This window comes from Neolamprologus brichardi, chromosome 3 (genome assembly GCF_056152115.1).
Source record: "Neolamprologus brichardi isolate AB-2024 chromosome 3, ASM5615211v1, whole genome shotgun sequence".
NCBI lineage: Eukaryota > Metazoa > Chordata > Actinopteri > Cichliformes > Cichlidae > Neolamprologus > Neolamprologus brichardi.
Window position 1 is genome coordinate 57,918,731 of NC_142106.1, and position 15,408 is coordinate 57,934,138.

The following is a 15,408-nucleotide window of genomic DNA, read 5'->3' on the forward strand; positions in this document are numbered from 1 at the left end:
AGATTTGACCTCAGTGTGCTCAGTGTTCCTATCTATTCCTAACATATCCCTAACATGATTGCTGTACTTTAGAGCTCTAAAACAGGAACTGACACATATTTAAACTCTATATTTTACTCAGTACATTCAGTTCTGACACTCGCCCACAGTCCAACAAAGGAAACATGGAGATCACATCGGTTTGTCACCAAAGTCTAATTATTAGGGCAACTTAACCTGTTATTATCTTGTTAACTCATTAACTGATTAATGTCAGCAATAATTTTTAATAATTGATTTTTATATTAATTATTATTGAATTAATAATTCAATATTTATGGATGATGTTTTTAAATTAGGCTCAATTATGTGACAGACATTTAATCCCATGTCAGTTTGGCCTCATCCTGGGCCGGATTATCCAGCACACACTCTGACCACCGGCCCAGGGGCCACGCACAGCTGGGCTCCATCCAAGAGACAGGAAACAAACCAACACAATAATAATAAGCACCATGTGATCTTCTTACATCTTCAAGACAAACATAGTAAAAATATGAGCATATTTGTTTCCTGATAAAATGATGTGACAGAAAGAACAGAGTAAAGTGGTGGTGTTACAGCCTTTCTCCCCTCTGCTGCCGAGGCTGTTAGTCTCTCCCAAACTCAGCTACAGGAATTATCATTAACTTAATATCATTTAATAATCAGCAGTGGGGATATTTGGATCCTGACCTGAGAGTTTCCAGTGTACAATGTGGACTCTGCAGTGCAGCAGTCAGAAGCTTAAATCCTGAATCACGCAGGTCATTGTTACTCAGGTCCAGCTCTTTCAGACTAGAGGACTGGGAGTTGAGAACTGAGGACAGAGCATCACAGCTTCTCTCTGAGAGGTTACAGCCACTCAGTCTGGAAGAAAACAAACAAACAAAGTAATTAAATCAGTCAAATGAAACATTTTTAATGCCAGCATGCAATACAATTATTCGTTAACTAAATAGCTTCATTAAAACACAACTCTTCTTCTATATCAGCACTTACTCCTTGTAAGCTCCACCTGCTCCACCTTCTGAGTTAGAAGACATGAAAACAAACTGTAAATCTAGTAGAAACATGATTGGAAATCTTTTGTATCATTTGTATCAGAATCATTTGTACATTTAGAGCCTGATACTGAAATATAGCAGCACAAACATTCACAGCAGCAAAGGGTTCTTGCTGATCTGAGCTGGCTTGGCCCTGGCTTATTGAAGATTAAAGAAAGCGGAATCAGCTGATCAAAACCCCACAAGGCTGCCATCTGTGACTGAAACGATGGGACGGGTCATGACTTCTCAAAATGGGCTCATTGAATGCAGCACGAATAAGATCTTGAAGAAGCTTATGGCGGTCGTGAGTTCTCAGACTTTGCTCTTTGAGCACAAAACTGATAACCTCTCGGAGAAGCTCGTGGCTCTCCAATGGGAGATTGAGAGACGAGTGACGGACTGTTAGATCAGCACCAGCTGTGGTCTCAAGGCTGGAGCTGAACATAACAAATCTCACCCTGATAACAGACAGTGTTTAGACTGTTCCTTCCCATCCTAAGCATGCTTATCTCCTCCCGGTGCTGACAGTGGGTCGAGGGGACCAGCGCAAATGCTGCAGGCCTGGATGCGCTGTCTACACTGGCTGTCTCTCGCCTTTTACCCATCCCTGTTGCTTGTCATGTGTTTCTATGGCGCATTAAGAGTTTTCATGTGCTCTGCGCTAAGGTCATTTTTTTTCTGTTCTCAAACTGATCTCCCTGTTGGAGCTCAGTCTGGGGGGAGTAATTTTTCTCCTCATCTTTCCTGATGTTGTGTTGTTCAGTTCCGGGTGGCTGCTCTAGCGGCTGACCGGCCAGCTACCTAGCCTGACCTGTCTCCCCAATGTGACGTTTGTGTATTGTATGTACGGTTGGCAAGGTCAGTATCCTAATTGCCCCTTGAAAATAAATACAGTGTTCTGAATCTGAATCTGAAAAGATTACAGAAGACGACTCTGTTCAGTAAATATTACGCTCATGCTGTCAAGAAATACCAAAGGTAGGTAAAACTCTGGTTGTTGCAGCCATCCAGTATGACATGCTTTGTACTGTTCTGCTGCAGTTTGTGACGCCTGGTTGATGAGTTGTGAAGGATGATGAAACAAACACTTCACTCAATGTTTTTCTTCTAAACTGGATGTAATTTTGGCAGCCGAGAGTTTTTCACAATTTTTCCCAGCTGCAAATAGGAACACATCAAATAACTAACTTTACCCACTTGGATCCTTATCATTCAAGATTGTGAAAAGATTCTCTACTCAGAGAATACTGGTGATTTTAGATGAGAGAGATGATTTGGAAGATCATGAAGGGGAAGAGTTTTCAGAACTTGAAGCCTTTTGTCTCCACTGTATAGGACAGAGAAGACAGGAAGGGAGGGAGAAGTGAGGAGAATAACACACAGGAAATGGTCTTGGGCAGACTGAAACCAGGCCCTGGAGTCATGACTCTAACTTTCAGTACATGGGTCACCTGCTCAGCCAGGTAAGCTACAGCAGTCAGCAGTGTGTGAGTTAATTAGAAGACAATGATGACTATAAGTCAGGTAAAAAAAAATACTTATCATCAACCAACAAGTGGAAAACGGTGAGCTTGAATGACCAAGCTTTGACCAAGGGTGGCTCACTCCTCGGTCTTCTTGCCCAAGGAGTGAACCACCCTGCATGGCTATCAATGTGGTGCAACAAAGGCCATCATACAGTACAGGCCATCCAAGCTGATTTTTAACTTTTCGTCCCAGATTCCACCTTAAAAATCATCTAGATTAGGATATGTTCGCTGATCTGAATTTTGTTCTAGATCCAATCACAACAAACAGAGAGCTGTTGTGTGTCCAAGGTGAACAGGAAGATCCAGAGTTGGGACCAGGAAGCAGAGTTGCAGTCTTACACGTCTCTCTGCAGCTTCTCTCCTCCTGCTACCCCCCCAAAAAACCCATCTCCATAGAGACTGTGTCATCTTCCAAAAAGACAAAAAACAAACTAAAAACCAGCAACAAACAACTTAAACATTTACAAAGAAAGACCAATACAGTATCCACATCTGAACCAAAGAGTAAAACAGTGAAATGTGGATTATTAAATATTAGGTATCTCTCCTCCAAGTCTCTGTTAGTACATGACTTAATAATTGATCAACAAATTGATTTACTCTGCCTTACAGAAACCTGGTTGCAGCAGGATGATTATGTTAGTTTAAATGAATCAACACCCCCGAGTCATTCTAACTACCAGAAATCTCGAAGCACAGGTCGAGGGGGCGGTGTGGCAGCAATTTTTCACACCAGTCTATTAATTAATGAAAGACCAAGAAAGACTTTTAATTCATTTGAAAGCCTGATGCTTAACATTGTCCACCCCAGCTGTGAAACTCAGAAACCAGTCTTACTTGTTATCATCTATCGTCCACCTGGGCCTTACACAGAGTTTCTGTCTGATTTCTCAGACTTTATATCTAATTTAGTTCTGAGCTCACATAAAATAATTATTGTGGGTGATTTTAACATCCATGTTGATGCTAAAAATGACAGCCTCAACATGGCATTTAATCTGTTGTTAGACTCAATTGGTTTCTCTCAAAATGTAAAAGAACCCACCCACCACTTTAATCACACTCTAGATCTTGTTTTAACATATGGCATAGAAACTGAACATTTAACAGTGTTTCCTGAAAACCCTCTCCTGTCTGATCATTTCTTGATAACATTTACATTTACAATAATTGATTACGCAGCAGTGGAGAGTGGACTTTATCAAAGTAGATGTCTTTCTGAAAGCGCTGTAACTAAGTTTAAGAATATAATCCAGCCACTGTTATCATCGTCAATGCCCTGTACCAACACAGAGCAGAGCAGCTATATGAACGCTACCCCAACAGAGGTCGATTATCTTGTTAATAATTTCACCTCCTCACTACGTACGACTCTGGATACTGTAGCTCCAGTGAAAACTAAGGTCTCTAATCAGAAGTACCTGACCCCGTGGTATAATTCTCAAACACGTACCCTAAAGCAGATGACTCGTAATCTGGAGAGGAAATGGCGTGTCACAAATTTAGGGGATCATCATTTAGCCTGGAGAAATAGTTTGTTGCTTTATAAGAAAGCCCTCCGCAAAGCCAGAACAGCTTACTACTCATCACTGATTGAAGAAAATAAGAACAACCCCAGGTTTCTCTTCAGCACTGTAGCCAGGCTGACACAAAGTCAGAGCTCTTTTGAGCCAACCATCCCTTTAACGTTAACTAGTGATGACTTCATGAACTTCTTCACAAATAAAATTTTTATCATTAGAGAAAAAATTACCAATAATCATCCCACAGATGTAATATTATCTACAGCTACTCTTAGTTCCATTGATGTTAAGTTAGACTCTTTTTCTCCAATCGATCTTTCTGAGTTAACTTCAATAATTACTTCCTCCAAACCATCAACGTGTCTTTTAGACCCCATTCCTACAAAACTGCTCAAAGAAGTCCTGCCATTGATTAATTCTTCGATCTTATATATGATCAACCTATCTCTAATAATCGGCTATGTACCACAGGCCTTCAAGGTGGCTGCAGTTAAACCTTTACTAAAAAAGCCATCTCTAGACCCAGCAGTCTTAGCTAATTATAGGCCAATCTCCAACCTTCCTTTCATATCAAAAATCCTTGAAAGAGTAGTTGTCAAACAGCTAACAGATCATCTGCAGAGGAATGGTTTATTTGAAGAGTTTCAGTCAGGTTTCAGAGTTCATCACAGCACAGAAACAGCTTTAGTGAAGGTTACAAATGATCTTCTTATGGCCTCTGACAGTGGACTCATCTCTGTGCTTGTCCTTCTTGACCTTAGTGCAGCATTCGATACTGTTGACCATAATATCCTATTAGAGCGATTAGAACATGCTGTAGGTATTACAGGTACTGTGCTGCAGTGGTTTGTATCATATCTGTCTAATAGACTCCAATTTGTGCATGTAAATGGAGAGTCCTCTTCACACACTGAGGTTAATTATGGAGTTCCACAGGGTTCAGTGCTAGGACCAATTCTGTTTACATTATACATGCTTCCCCTAGGCAGCATCATTAGAAGACATAGCATTCATTTTCACTGCTATGCAGATGACACCAAGCTCTATCTGTCCATAAAGCCAGATAACACACACCAATTAGTTAAACTGCAGGAATGTCTTAAAGACATAAAGACTTGGATGGCCACTAACTTTCTGCTTCTTAACTCAGATAAAACTGAGGTCATTGTACTCGGCGCTGAAAAGCTTAGAAATATGGTATCTAACCAGATTCTTACTCTGGATGGCATTACCTTGGCCTCCAGTAACACTGTGAGGAACCTTGGAGTCATTTTTGACCAGGATATGTCCTTCAACGCACATATTAAACAAATATGTAAGACTGCGTTCTTCCATTTGCGCAACATCTCTAAAATTAGAAATATCCTGTCTCAGAGTGACGCTGAAAAACTAGTTCATGCATTTATTACTTCCAGGCTGGACTGCTGCAATTCATTATTATCAGGATGTCCAAAAAACTCACTGAAAAGCCTTCAGTTAATCCAAAATGCTGCAGCAAGAGTACTGACAGGGACTAGAAAGAGAGAGCATATTTCTCCCGTTTTGGCTTCACTTCATTGGCTTCCTGTTAAATCCAGAATTGAATTCAAAATCCTGCTCCTCACATACAAGGTCTTAAATAATCAGGCCCCATCTTATCTTAATGACCTTGTAGTACCATATTACCCTATTAGAGCACTTCGCTCCCACTCTGCAGGCCTACTTGTTGTTCCTAGAGTATTTAAAAGTAGAATGGGAGGCAGAGCCTTCAGTTTTCAGGCCCCTCTTCTGTGGAACCAGCTTCCAGTTTGGATTCGGGAGACAGACACTATCTCTACTTTTAAGATTAGGCTTAAAACTTTCCTTTTTGCTAAAGCATATAGTTAGGGCTGGACCAGGTGACCCTGAATCCTCCCTTAGTTATGCTGCAATAGATGTAGGCTGCCGGGGGATTCCCATGATGCATTGAGTTTTTCCTTTCCAGTCACCTTTCTCACTCACTATGTTGAATCATATCTGTTATTAATCTCCGTCTCTCTTCCACAGCATTTCTTTTATCCTGTCTTCCTTCTCTCACCCCAACCGGTCGCAGCAGATGGCCGCCCCTCCCTCAGCCTGGTTCTGCCGGAGGTTTCTTCCTGTTAAAAGGGAGTTTTTCCTTCCCACTGTCGCCAAAGTGCTTGCTCTTAGGGGGTCATATGATTGTTGGGCTTTTCTCTGTATCTATGAAGCGCCTTGAGGCGACATTTGTTGTGATTTGGCGCTATATAAATAAAATTGAATTGAATTGAAATTGAAAAATATATACATGCATAAAGTCAATAAAGTCAGAAGGTTTGCTTCAGACTGTGCTGCAGTTTATCATCAAAGACTGACAAACAGGCACCATGCTGCCAATAAATGGCATCAAGTCTGACTTGAGTTTACTATTTTTTGTTCTTTGTTTTTTTAATCAAGATTAAATTTTATAGCAAGCACAGCAGAGATAACCAGGGAAGGTGTGGTTGAGGGGATATAGCTAAAAAAGCTGGTTTCAGACTGAAGAGGAACTGAGGTGCTACACTGAAGTCTGTAGGTTCAGGGAGGGACAAACATCTGCTGCAACCAGATTGGAGTGAGAGGAGAGAGCAGGCCAACAGCAACAAAGAAACAACAAACACATGGTGGAAGACCGAAGCAGAGTTTAGTTTAAAGTGGAACTAAGGATTTTTCTCTGGCTGCCATGATTCACTGAGTAATTCAAATGCTTTCTTTAATGCAGGACCCACCATGCATGTAAAAGCAAGTGTTTCACCAACATTTGTGACTAAAAGTAGACCTGCAGTAGAAATGTATCTAGGAGCATGCATGTGAATATAAAGTATCACAGCATTAGGCACATGCAGCCTAAGTGTTTAAACAAAGACTGATAACAAAACAGCAGCAGTGATGATCAGAGTTTATCGTGAATTCAGCGTCTCGAGTACACCGAGTTCTGGAGGCATCAAAGAGGTTACAGTTGTATTGGAGAAATCCCAAAACTTTAGGATACGAATTCATAAAAAGACAGAATGCCTCGTGAAATAAATTACTGGCACAGTTGGATGTTAAAAGTAAAGACATGAGTACAAATGTACTCACAGAGCTTTGTTGGAGGCTTTGACCACTGGCAGCAGCCTCAGAAGAGCCTCCTCTGAAGCAGAGAATTTCTTCAGGTCAAACACATCCAGATCTTTTTCTGATGACAGTAAGATGAAGACCAGAGCTGACCACTGAGCAGGAGACAGTTTATCTGTGGAGAGACTTCCTGATCTCAGGGACTGTTGGATCTCCTCCACTAGAGAACAATCATCCAGTTCATTCAGACAGTGGAACAGATTGATGCTTTTCTCTGCATACATATTCTTACTGAGCTTCTTCTTGATATACTTGACTGTTTCCTGATTGGTCTGTGAGCTACTTCCTGTCTGTGTCAGCAGACCTCGTAGGAGACTCTGATTGGTCTGCAGTGAAAGACCCAGGAGGAAGCGGAGGAACAAGTCCAGGTGTCCATTTGGACTCTCTAAGGCCTTTTTCACAGCACTCTGGTGGAGAGATTGAAGTTTCAGTTTGTTAAATAATTTAGATTTCTTGGAGGTTGTTTGTTGTTCTTTCAGCAGATTGAGTCCAGAGTTGATGAAGGTCAGATGGACATGAAGAGCAGCCAGAAACTCCTGAACACTCAGATGGATGAAGCAGAACACCTTGTCCTGGTACAGTCCTCTCTCCTCTTTAAAGATCTGTGTGAACACTCCTGAGTACACTGAGGCTGTGCTGATATTCATGTTACACTGTTTCAGGTCTGGTTCATAGAAGATCAGGTTTCCTTTCTGCAGCTGATCAAAAGCCAGTTTTCCCAGAGACTCAATCATCTTCCTGCTCTCTGGACTCCAGTGTGGATCTGTCTCAGCTCCTCCATCATACTTGACCTTCTTCACTTTGGCCTGAACCACCAGGAAGTGGATGTACATCTCAGTCAGGGTCTTGGGCAGCTGTCCTCCCTCTCTGGTTTCCAGCACATCCTCCAGAACTGTAGCAGTGATCCAGCAGAAGACTGGGATGTGGCACATGATGTGGAGGCTTCGTGATGTCTTGATGTGGGAGATGATCCTGTTGGCCTGCTCCTCATCTCTGAATCTCTTCCTGAAGTACTCCTCCTTCTGTGGGTCAGTGAACCCTCTGACCTCTGTCACCATGCCAACACACTCAGGAGGGATCTGATTGGCTGCTGCAGGTCGTGTGGTTATCCAGAGGCGAGAAGAGGGAAGCAGTTTCCCCCTGATGAGGTTTATCAGCAGCACATCCACTGAGGTGGACTTTCTAGCGTCAGTCAGGATTGTAGTTTTGTGGAAGTCCAGAGGAAGTCGACACTCATCCAGACCATCAAAGATGAACACAACCTGGAAGTCTTCAAAGCTGCAGATTCCTGCTTCTTTGGTTTCAGTAAAGAAGTGATGAACAAGTCCCACCAAGCTGAACTTTTCCTCTTTCAGCACATTCAGCTCTCTGAAAGTGAATGGAAACATGAACTGGATGTTCTGGTTGGCTTTGTCTTCAGTCCAGTCCAGGGTGTATTTCTGTGTTAAGACTGTTTTCCCAATGCCAGCCACTCCCTTTGTCAGCACTGTTCTGATTGGTTCATTTCTTCCAGGTGAGGCTTTAAAGATGCCTTCTTGTCTGATTGTTGTTTCTGGTCTGTCTGGTTTCCTGGATGCTGTTTCAATCTGTCTGACCTCATGTTCATCATTGACCTCTGCAGTCCCTCCCTCTGTGATGTAGAGCTCTGTGTAGATCTGATTCAGAAGGGTTGGGTTTCCTGCTTTAGCGATCCCCTCAAACACACACTCGAACTTCTTCTTCAGAGCAGATTTAAGGTTACGGTGACAAACTGCAGATTGAAGTTCTGAATGAGAAGAAAAATAAACTCTCAATTCCAAAAAGAACTAATCTTTAAAACATGTTGCTCCATCTGCCATCTCTGGAAAATGTTCATTTATCCAAAACTTTAAATCTTTACAGAAATCCTCTTACTACTCTGCAGACAGTCGGCCAGCTCCTCCTGCTTCATTCTCCTCAGGAAGTCCACTGTGATCTTCACAAATGCCTCTCTGCTGCTGCTCCTCTGACTCTCTAAGCATTCTGGGTAATCTGGACTCAGAACCTTCTGGATCTTCTTCAGCTCGTTCTTCACAAAAGTGATGATGTTGTCCTCCAGCAGCTGGAACAGAATATTTATGAATGAGCAATCAGACTGAAATCATGGAGCCAAACATCAGATCCATGTTGGACACTCTGACAATCCACTGGTCTACAAAGAGCAGCATGGAGATGACTGTGAACAGAACAGATGTAACAGTAGTTGTTGTACATGTACAGACCATAAATATGGAGTCCAGCTGTGTTTGATGCTGCTGGGCAGACTGACCACTGGGAACCTCAGAGCTCTGTTGGTCCACTCTGTGGAGGAACCATGAAGGATTAGATCAACACAGGATAAAGATCCAGGAGTTTCTGCTCAAATAACTTCATCTGAATCAACTTTGTCAAGTTTTAAACTGTCAGATTGTGAAAATATGGGTCTTTTTTACTAAGTTTATGGATGTCCTTTCATTGGTGATGTCAGGGATCATTTTGAAGAAGCTCATTAAACCGAACCATCAGCAAATCACTGCTCCAAAACCAGAACATGATCCGAGGTCTCCCTCCACCACCAGAACACCAGCTTTACTAACGTGGTAGATCAGTGTAGTACAGATCAATAACTGATGAGTCATTTGATCAAAATCACAGAGTGCTTCACATCTGACCCTCTGATGTTTCTGTAGACATTTTGCATATTTAATGAATGTCTGACAGTTTTACATTCATTCTTTGAATACAGTGGAAATGTTGTGTTATAGTCTCCATGTTTTTTCCAGCATCATAAATTCTTAAGTTCAGATTCTTTTTTCACAGCTGAAAAACAACAACATTTATTCTCTATTGAAATCTGCATCCTCCACTCCAAAGGTCACAATCTGAATCTGAATCTCTTTCATTGTTTTCTTTTTAATGAATCTTTGTAACAATCTGAGGATGTTTCAGGTCATATTTATCCAGGAAACACAAACATGTAAAGGAGTCATCACAGCTCTCTGACCTCGTTGGTCCAGGTTCAGCACTGAAGAATGGAGGTTCAGGTTTGGACCGGTCACTCCTCACAGACGGACAGCTGGACCCTGCAGTCTGTGACCTCTGACCTCTGCAGACACAAACATGATTGAAGCAGCTGTGATCACACAGACTGCAGATAATGCAGCTGTTTCCTGTCAGTAACAGTCCTCTTAGATTAGAGTTCAGCTTTTTACAGGAAAACTGGACAAAACTGATTTTTGTTACAAACTCATTTTCATTTCCTCTCAGCTCACAAACACAGTCAGACAATCAACCAGAATCAACACTGATTATAATGTCAGTGCAGAATTATTTCTGGTACTCAGTGAGTTCAGCTCTCTGACCTCGTTGGTCCAGGTTCGCCAGTGAAGTCTGGAAGTCGACCTTTGGACCGGTCACTCCTCACAGACGGACAGCTGGACCCTGCAGACTCTGCTCTGCCCTCCTCTTCCTCCATCATCATCTTCAGTCAGTCTGAGAGGTAAACCACAAACACTCAGTGAGTTCACATTAACAGAAGCAACTGAGTTACAGTCGCTGACCTCTGACCTGTCATGTGACCTAGAAACCAGGTCAATATGTCTGTAGGTTCAGTCATCCAGGTCATGTGATCTAAGGAGCTTGGAGAGAAAAGAGACGTCTTTAAGTTTCTGGAAGACGTTTCATCCAAGAAGCTTCTTCAGCTCTAAAACCAAACGGTGGAGAGTCCCAGATATTTAAACCTGAGAGGGAAAGAGACACTCACCATTGATCATGTGATGAGCCACATGATCAATAGTGGGTCAACAATATAACAACAATATAAACACTTATTTCAAGGAGGAAACTGAGAGCCTGTTCACCAGGAGCACAGACATCTGGAGCACAGACATCTGGAGCACAAACATCTGGAGCACAGACATCTGGAGCACAAACATCTGGAGCACAGACACCAGGAGCACAGACACCAGGAGCACAGACATCTGGCGCACAGAAATCTGCAGCACAGACATCTGGAGCACAGACATCTGGAGCACAAACATCTGGAGCACAGACATCTGGAGTACAGACATCTGGAGCACAGACATCTGGAGCACAGACATCTGGAGCAGCATGTCGATGCTGTTGGTTGAGATCCTGAAGACTGAAGTCCAGGCAGCTCCAGCAATGATCCACTGATGTGTTTTTATTCCATGTATGAATGTTTTTATTGACAGAGATGAAGTTTGTGTGTCAGTGATGCAGTGACTGTTGTTGTTAACTGTACAGGCTGGTTAGACTCTATGAAACAGATCATACAGATCTCTGCATGTTAGAAGAGACTATTAAAGGTCATGAATGAGACAAAGGCAGGGAGGCGTCCTATACAGCCAAACAGCAGAGTGAGAGAACAGCCAGCACCTTTACATTTATCACATTATACAGCACATGTATGATACTGACAGGGATGATAAGAATTTAGTGATTCTGATTCCATCATTGATATTACTTATTGATTCTCAGTAGCTCTGCTTTGACAGTCACCACCATCACTGAGCAGCATATCAAAGACATTTGTGCACATTAATTGCATGATGTGGGTCAAATGTTTGTGCATGTTGGAGGCATTTCCTCTTTGTTGTGATCAGTGTTGGTCATTACTCAAAACAGTTATTATTACACATATTACACAGAACAATTATTAAAAGTAATGGAGTACATTACTTCATTACTCCTCATAACATTACTTTGATGTTACTGTGTAAAATGAACAAATGAGCATGTAACAACATAAAGCTGAGGTACAGCCCCACACACCAACACAGATCCTGATGAGGTCACGTGATGTTTCTCTGAGTGTTTATGAACACAAATCAAAGATGAAACAGCACAAAGACACTTCAAAGTGATTATACTGTAGAAACATGAACAGGTAGAAACCTGCAGCCTGACTGCTCATCACTTTGTTACCTGTTCAAGTTCAGTAGCAGCAGCTCACTTTATCACGGTGCTGGTCTGGGGTCAGTGTTTACTCAGCTTTAACGTCACTCTGGGTTCTTGGCTAGCTTAGCGTTAGCTTAGCGTTAACATGGTGTCAGGTGTCTTGTGTTGAGTGTAAATATTAATCACAGTGACAGTAAAGGAGGTAAAGAGCTGTGACGTCATCACGTACGCTGCGTCCTCTGTGGGCTCTCAGTGAACTCACAAAGTACAAACTACAAGTACACAAACATGAACGTAGCTCAGAGTGGCGGACACACTCGGCCTCATTGGTCCAGCTGTGAGTCCGTTACCGTGAACTATGGAGCGGCAGATTTGTGCTGGAACTAAGCTGCACACAGCTGATGTTAGCCAGGAAAACATTACACACTGACTTTAATGGAGAGACCGGAAATACAAACACACACAGTTTGTTGTGTGACAAAATCAAACATGAGCTGAACAAACAGTAAAGTTCCTAAAGACAAACTGTTAAAGGAGGAAACAAAGCAAACTTACAGTTTCTTCACACACCAACAACAAGCTCCACTCCACACCTGGACACTAAACACGGACACACAGGTGAGCTGCTTCCTGGAAGGAGGCGGGACTCCACCTGAAACTCAGCACAGGTGGGAGGGGCTCAGCTCTGTGTGTGCTGATGTGTTAACTTTAAAAATATGCCATCTGACTGCTCAGACTGAGTCAGAGTAAAGTTCACATGCTGACGTGTGGAGACATGAAACCTTGTTGTAGCTGCAGGTGTGAGCGGGGAGAGCTAATAGCGATTTTCCTTACTGAGGAGTTGGCAACACTGGCTTTGTGGTATAGTATCACTTCCTGTTCCTGCTCAAACACAGTGGTGTTTCTGAGTAGCTTATTTGCTTAGTAGTTTAATTAACAACTTTTAATACATTCTTTTTTCATAGTATGATCTTCACGTGCTTCATCCGAAGCACACTTTCTGTGTACTCACTACCTAATTTATAGCCAAAGTATTCACTCACTGTCTCTGTACTGTTTCGCTAGCTTAGCTCGTAGCCGACTCGCTAGCACCATGGCTACTTCACCTGTCCCTTCTGCACTTTCTTGCTCATTGTGTCAGATGTTTAGTTACTCCTCGGCCTCCTTTAGCAGTAATGATATCTGTAACAAATGTAGCATATTTGCAGCTCTGGAGGCCAGGATTACTGAACTGGAGACTCGGCTTCGCACCCTGCACTCACCCTTAGCTAGCCAGGCCCCTGTAGCTGGTGCAGCCGAAGATAGCGTAGGCCCCGCTAGCTGTTCCCCGGCAGATCCCAAGCAGCTGGGGAAAGACGGCTGGGTAACGGTGAGGAGGAAGCGTAGTCCTAAACAGAAGCCCCAGGTACACCACCAACCCGTTCATTTGTCTAACCGTTTTTCCCCACTCGGTGACACACCCGCTGGGGGTCAAACTCTGGTAATTGGTGATTCTGTTCTCAGACATGTGAAGCTAGAGACACCGGCAACCATAGTCAATTGTCTTCCAGGGGCCAGAGCAGGCGACATTGAAGGAAATTTAAAACTGCTGGCTAAGGGTAAACGTAAATTCAATAAAATCATAATTCACGTCGGCAGTAATGACACCCGGTTACGCCAATCGGAGGTCACTAAAATCAATATTGAATCGGTGTGCAACTTTGCCAAAACAATGTCGGACTCTGTAGTTTTCTCTGGTCCCCTCCCCAATCAGACCAGGAGTGACATGTTTAGCCGCATGTTCTCCTTAAATTGCTGGCTGTCTGAGTGGTGTCCCAGAAATGATGTGGGCTTCATAGATAATTGGCAAACCTTCTGGAGGAAACCTGGTCTTGTTAGGAGAGATGGCATCCATCCCACTTTGGATGGAGCAGCTCTCATTTCTAGAAATATCGACAAATTTATTAAACCCCTCAAAATATGACTATCCAGAGTTGGGACCAGGAAGCAGAGTTGCAGTCTTACACGCCTCTCTGCAGCTTCCTTCCTCCTGCTACCCCCCCCAAAAACCCATCTCCATAGAGACTGTGTCATCTTCCAAAAAGACAAAAAACAAACTAAAAACTAGCAACAAACAACTTAAACATTTAAAAAGAAAGAACAATACAGTATCCACATCTGAACCAAAGAGTAAAACAGTGAAATGTGGATTATTAAATATTAGGTCTCTCTCCTCCAAGTCTCTGTTAGTACATGACTTAATAATTGATCAACAAATTGATTTACTCTGCCTTACAGAAACCTGGTTGCAGCAGGATGATTATGTTAGTTTAAATGAATCAACACCCCCGAGTCATTCTAACTACCAGAAATCTCGAAGCACAGGTCGAGGGGGCGGTGTGGCCGCAATTTTTCACACCAGTCTATTAATTAATGAAAGACCAAGACAGACTGTTAATTCATTTGAAAGCCTGATGCTTAGCATTGTCCACCCCAGCTGTGAAACTCAGAAACCAGTCTTACTTGTTATCATCTATCGTCCACCTGGGCCTTACACAGAGTTTCTGTCTGATTTCTCAGACTTTATATCTAATTTAGTTCTGAGCTCAGATAAAATAATTATTGTGGGTGATTTTAACATCCATGTTGATGCTAAAAATGACAGCCTCAACATGGCATTTAATCTGTTGTTAGACTCAATTGGTTTCTCTCAAAATGTAAAAGAACCCACCCACCACTTTAATCACACTCTAGATCTTGTTTTAACATATGGCATAGAAACTGAACATTTAACAGTGTTTCCTGAAAACCCTCTCCTGTCTGATCATTTCTTGATAACATTTACATTTACAATAATTGATTACGCAGCAGTGGAGAGTGGACTTTATCAAAGTAGATGTCTTTCTGAAAGCGCTGTAACTAAGTTTAAGAATATAATCCAGCCACTGTTATCATCGTCAATGCCCTGTACCAACACAGAGCAGAGCAGCTATCTGAACGCTACCCCAACAGAGGTCGATTATCTTGTTAATAATTTCACCTCCACACTACGTACGACTCTGGATACTGTAGCTCCAGTGAAAACTAAGGTCTCTAATCAGAAGTACCTGACCCCGTGGTATAATTCTCAAACACGTACCCTAAAGCAGATGACTCGTAATCTGGAGAGGAAATGGCTTGTCACAAATTTAGAGGATCATCATTTAGCCTGGAGAAATAGTTTGTTGCTTTATAAGAAAGCCCTCCGCAAAGCCAGAA

General features: G+C 42.4%; 1 protein-coding gene across 1 annotated transcript in view; it reads right to left on the reverse strand.

The window, feature by feature from the left end:
- Positions 1 to 15,408, reverse strand: part of LOC102787331 (uncharacterized) — a 526,954-nt gene that overhangs the window by 117,986 nt on the left and 393,560 nt on the right. The window contains exon 33 of the mRNA XM_087838425.1: positions 715 to 888. Coding sequence (XP_087694551.1) covers positions 715 to 888 — 174 coding nt within the window. The remainder of the gene's footprint in view (positions 1 to 714; positions 889 to 15,408) is intronic.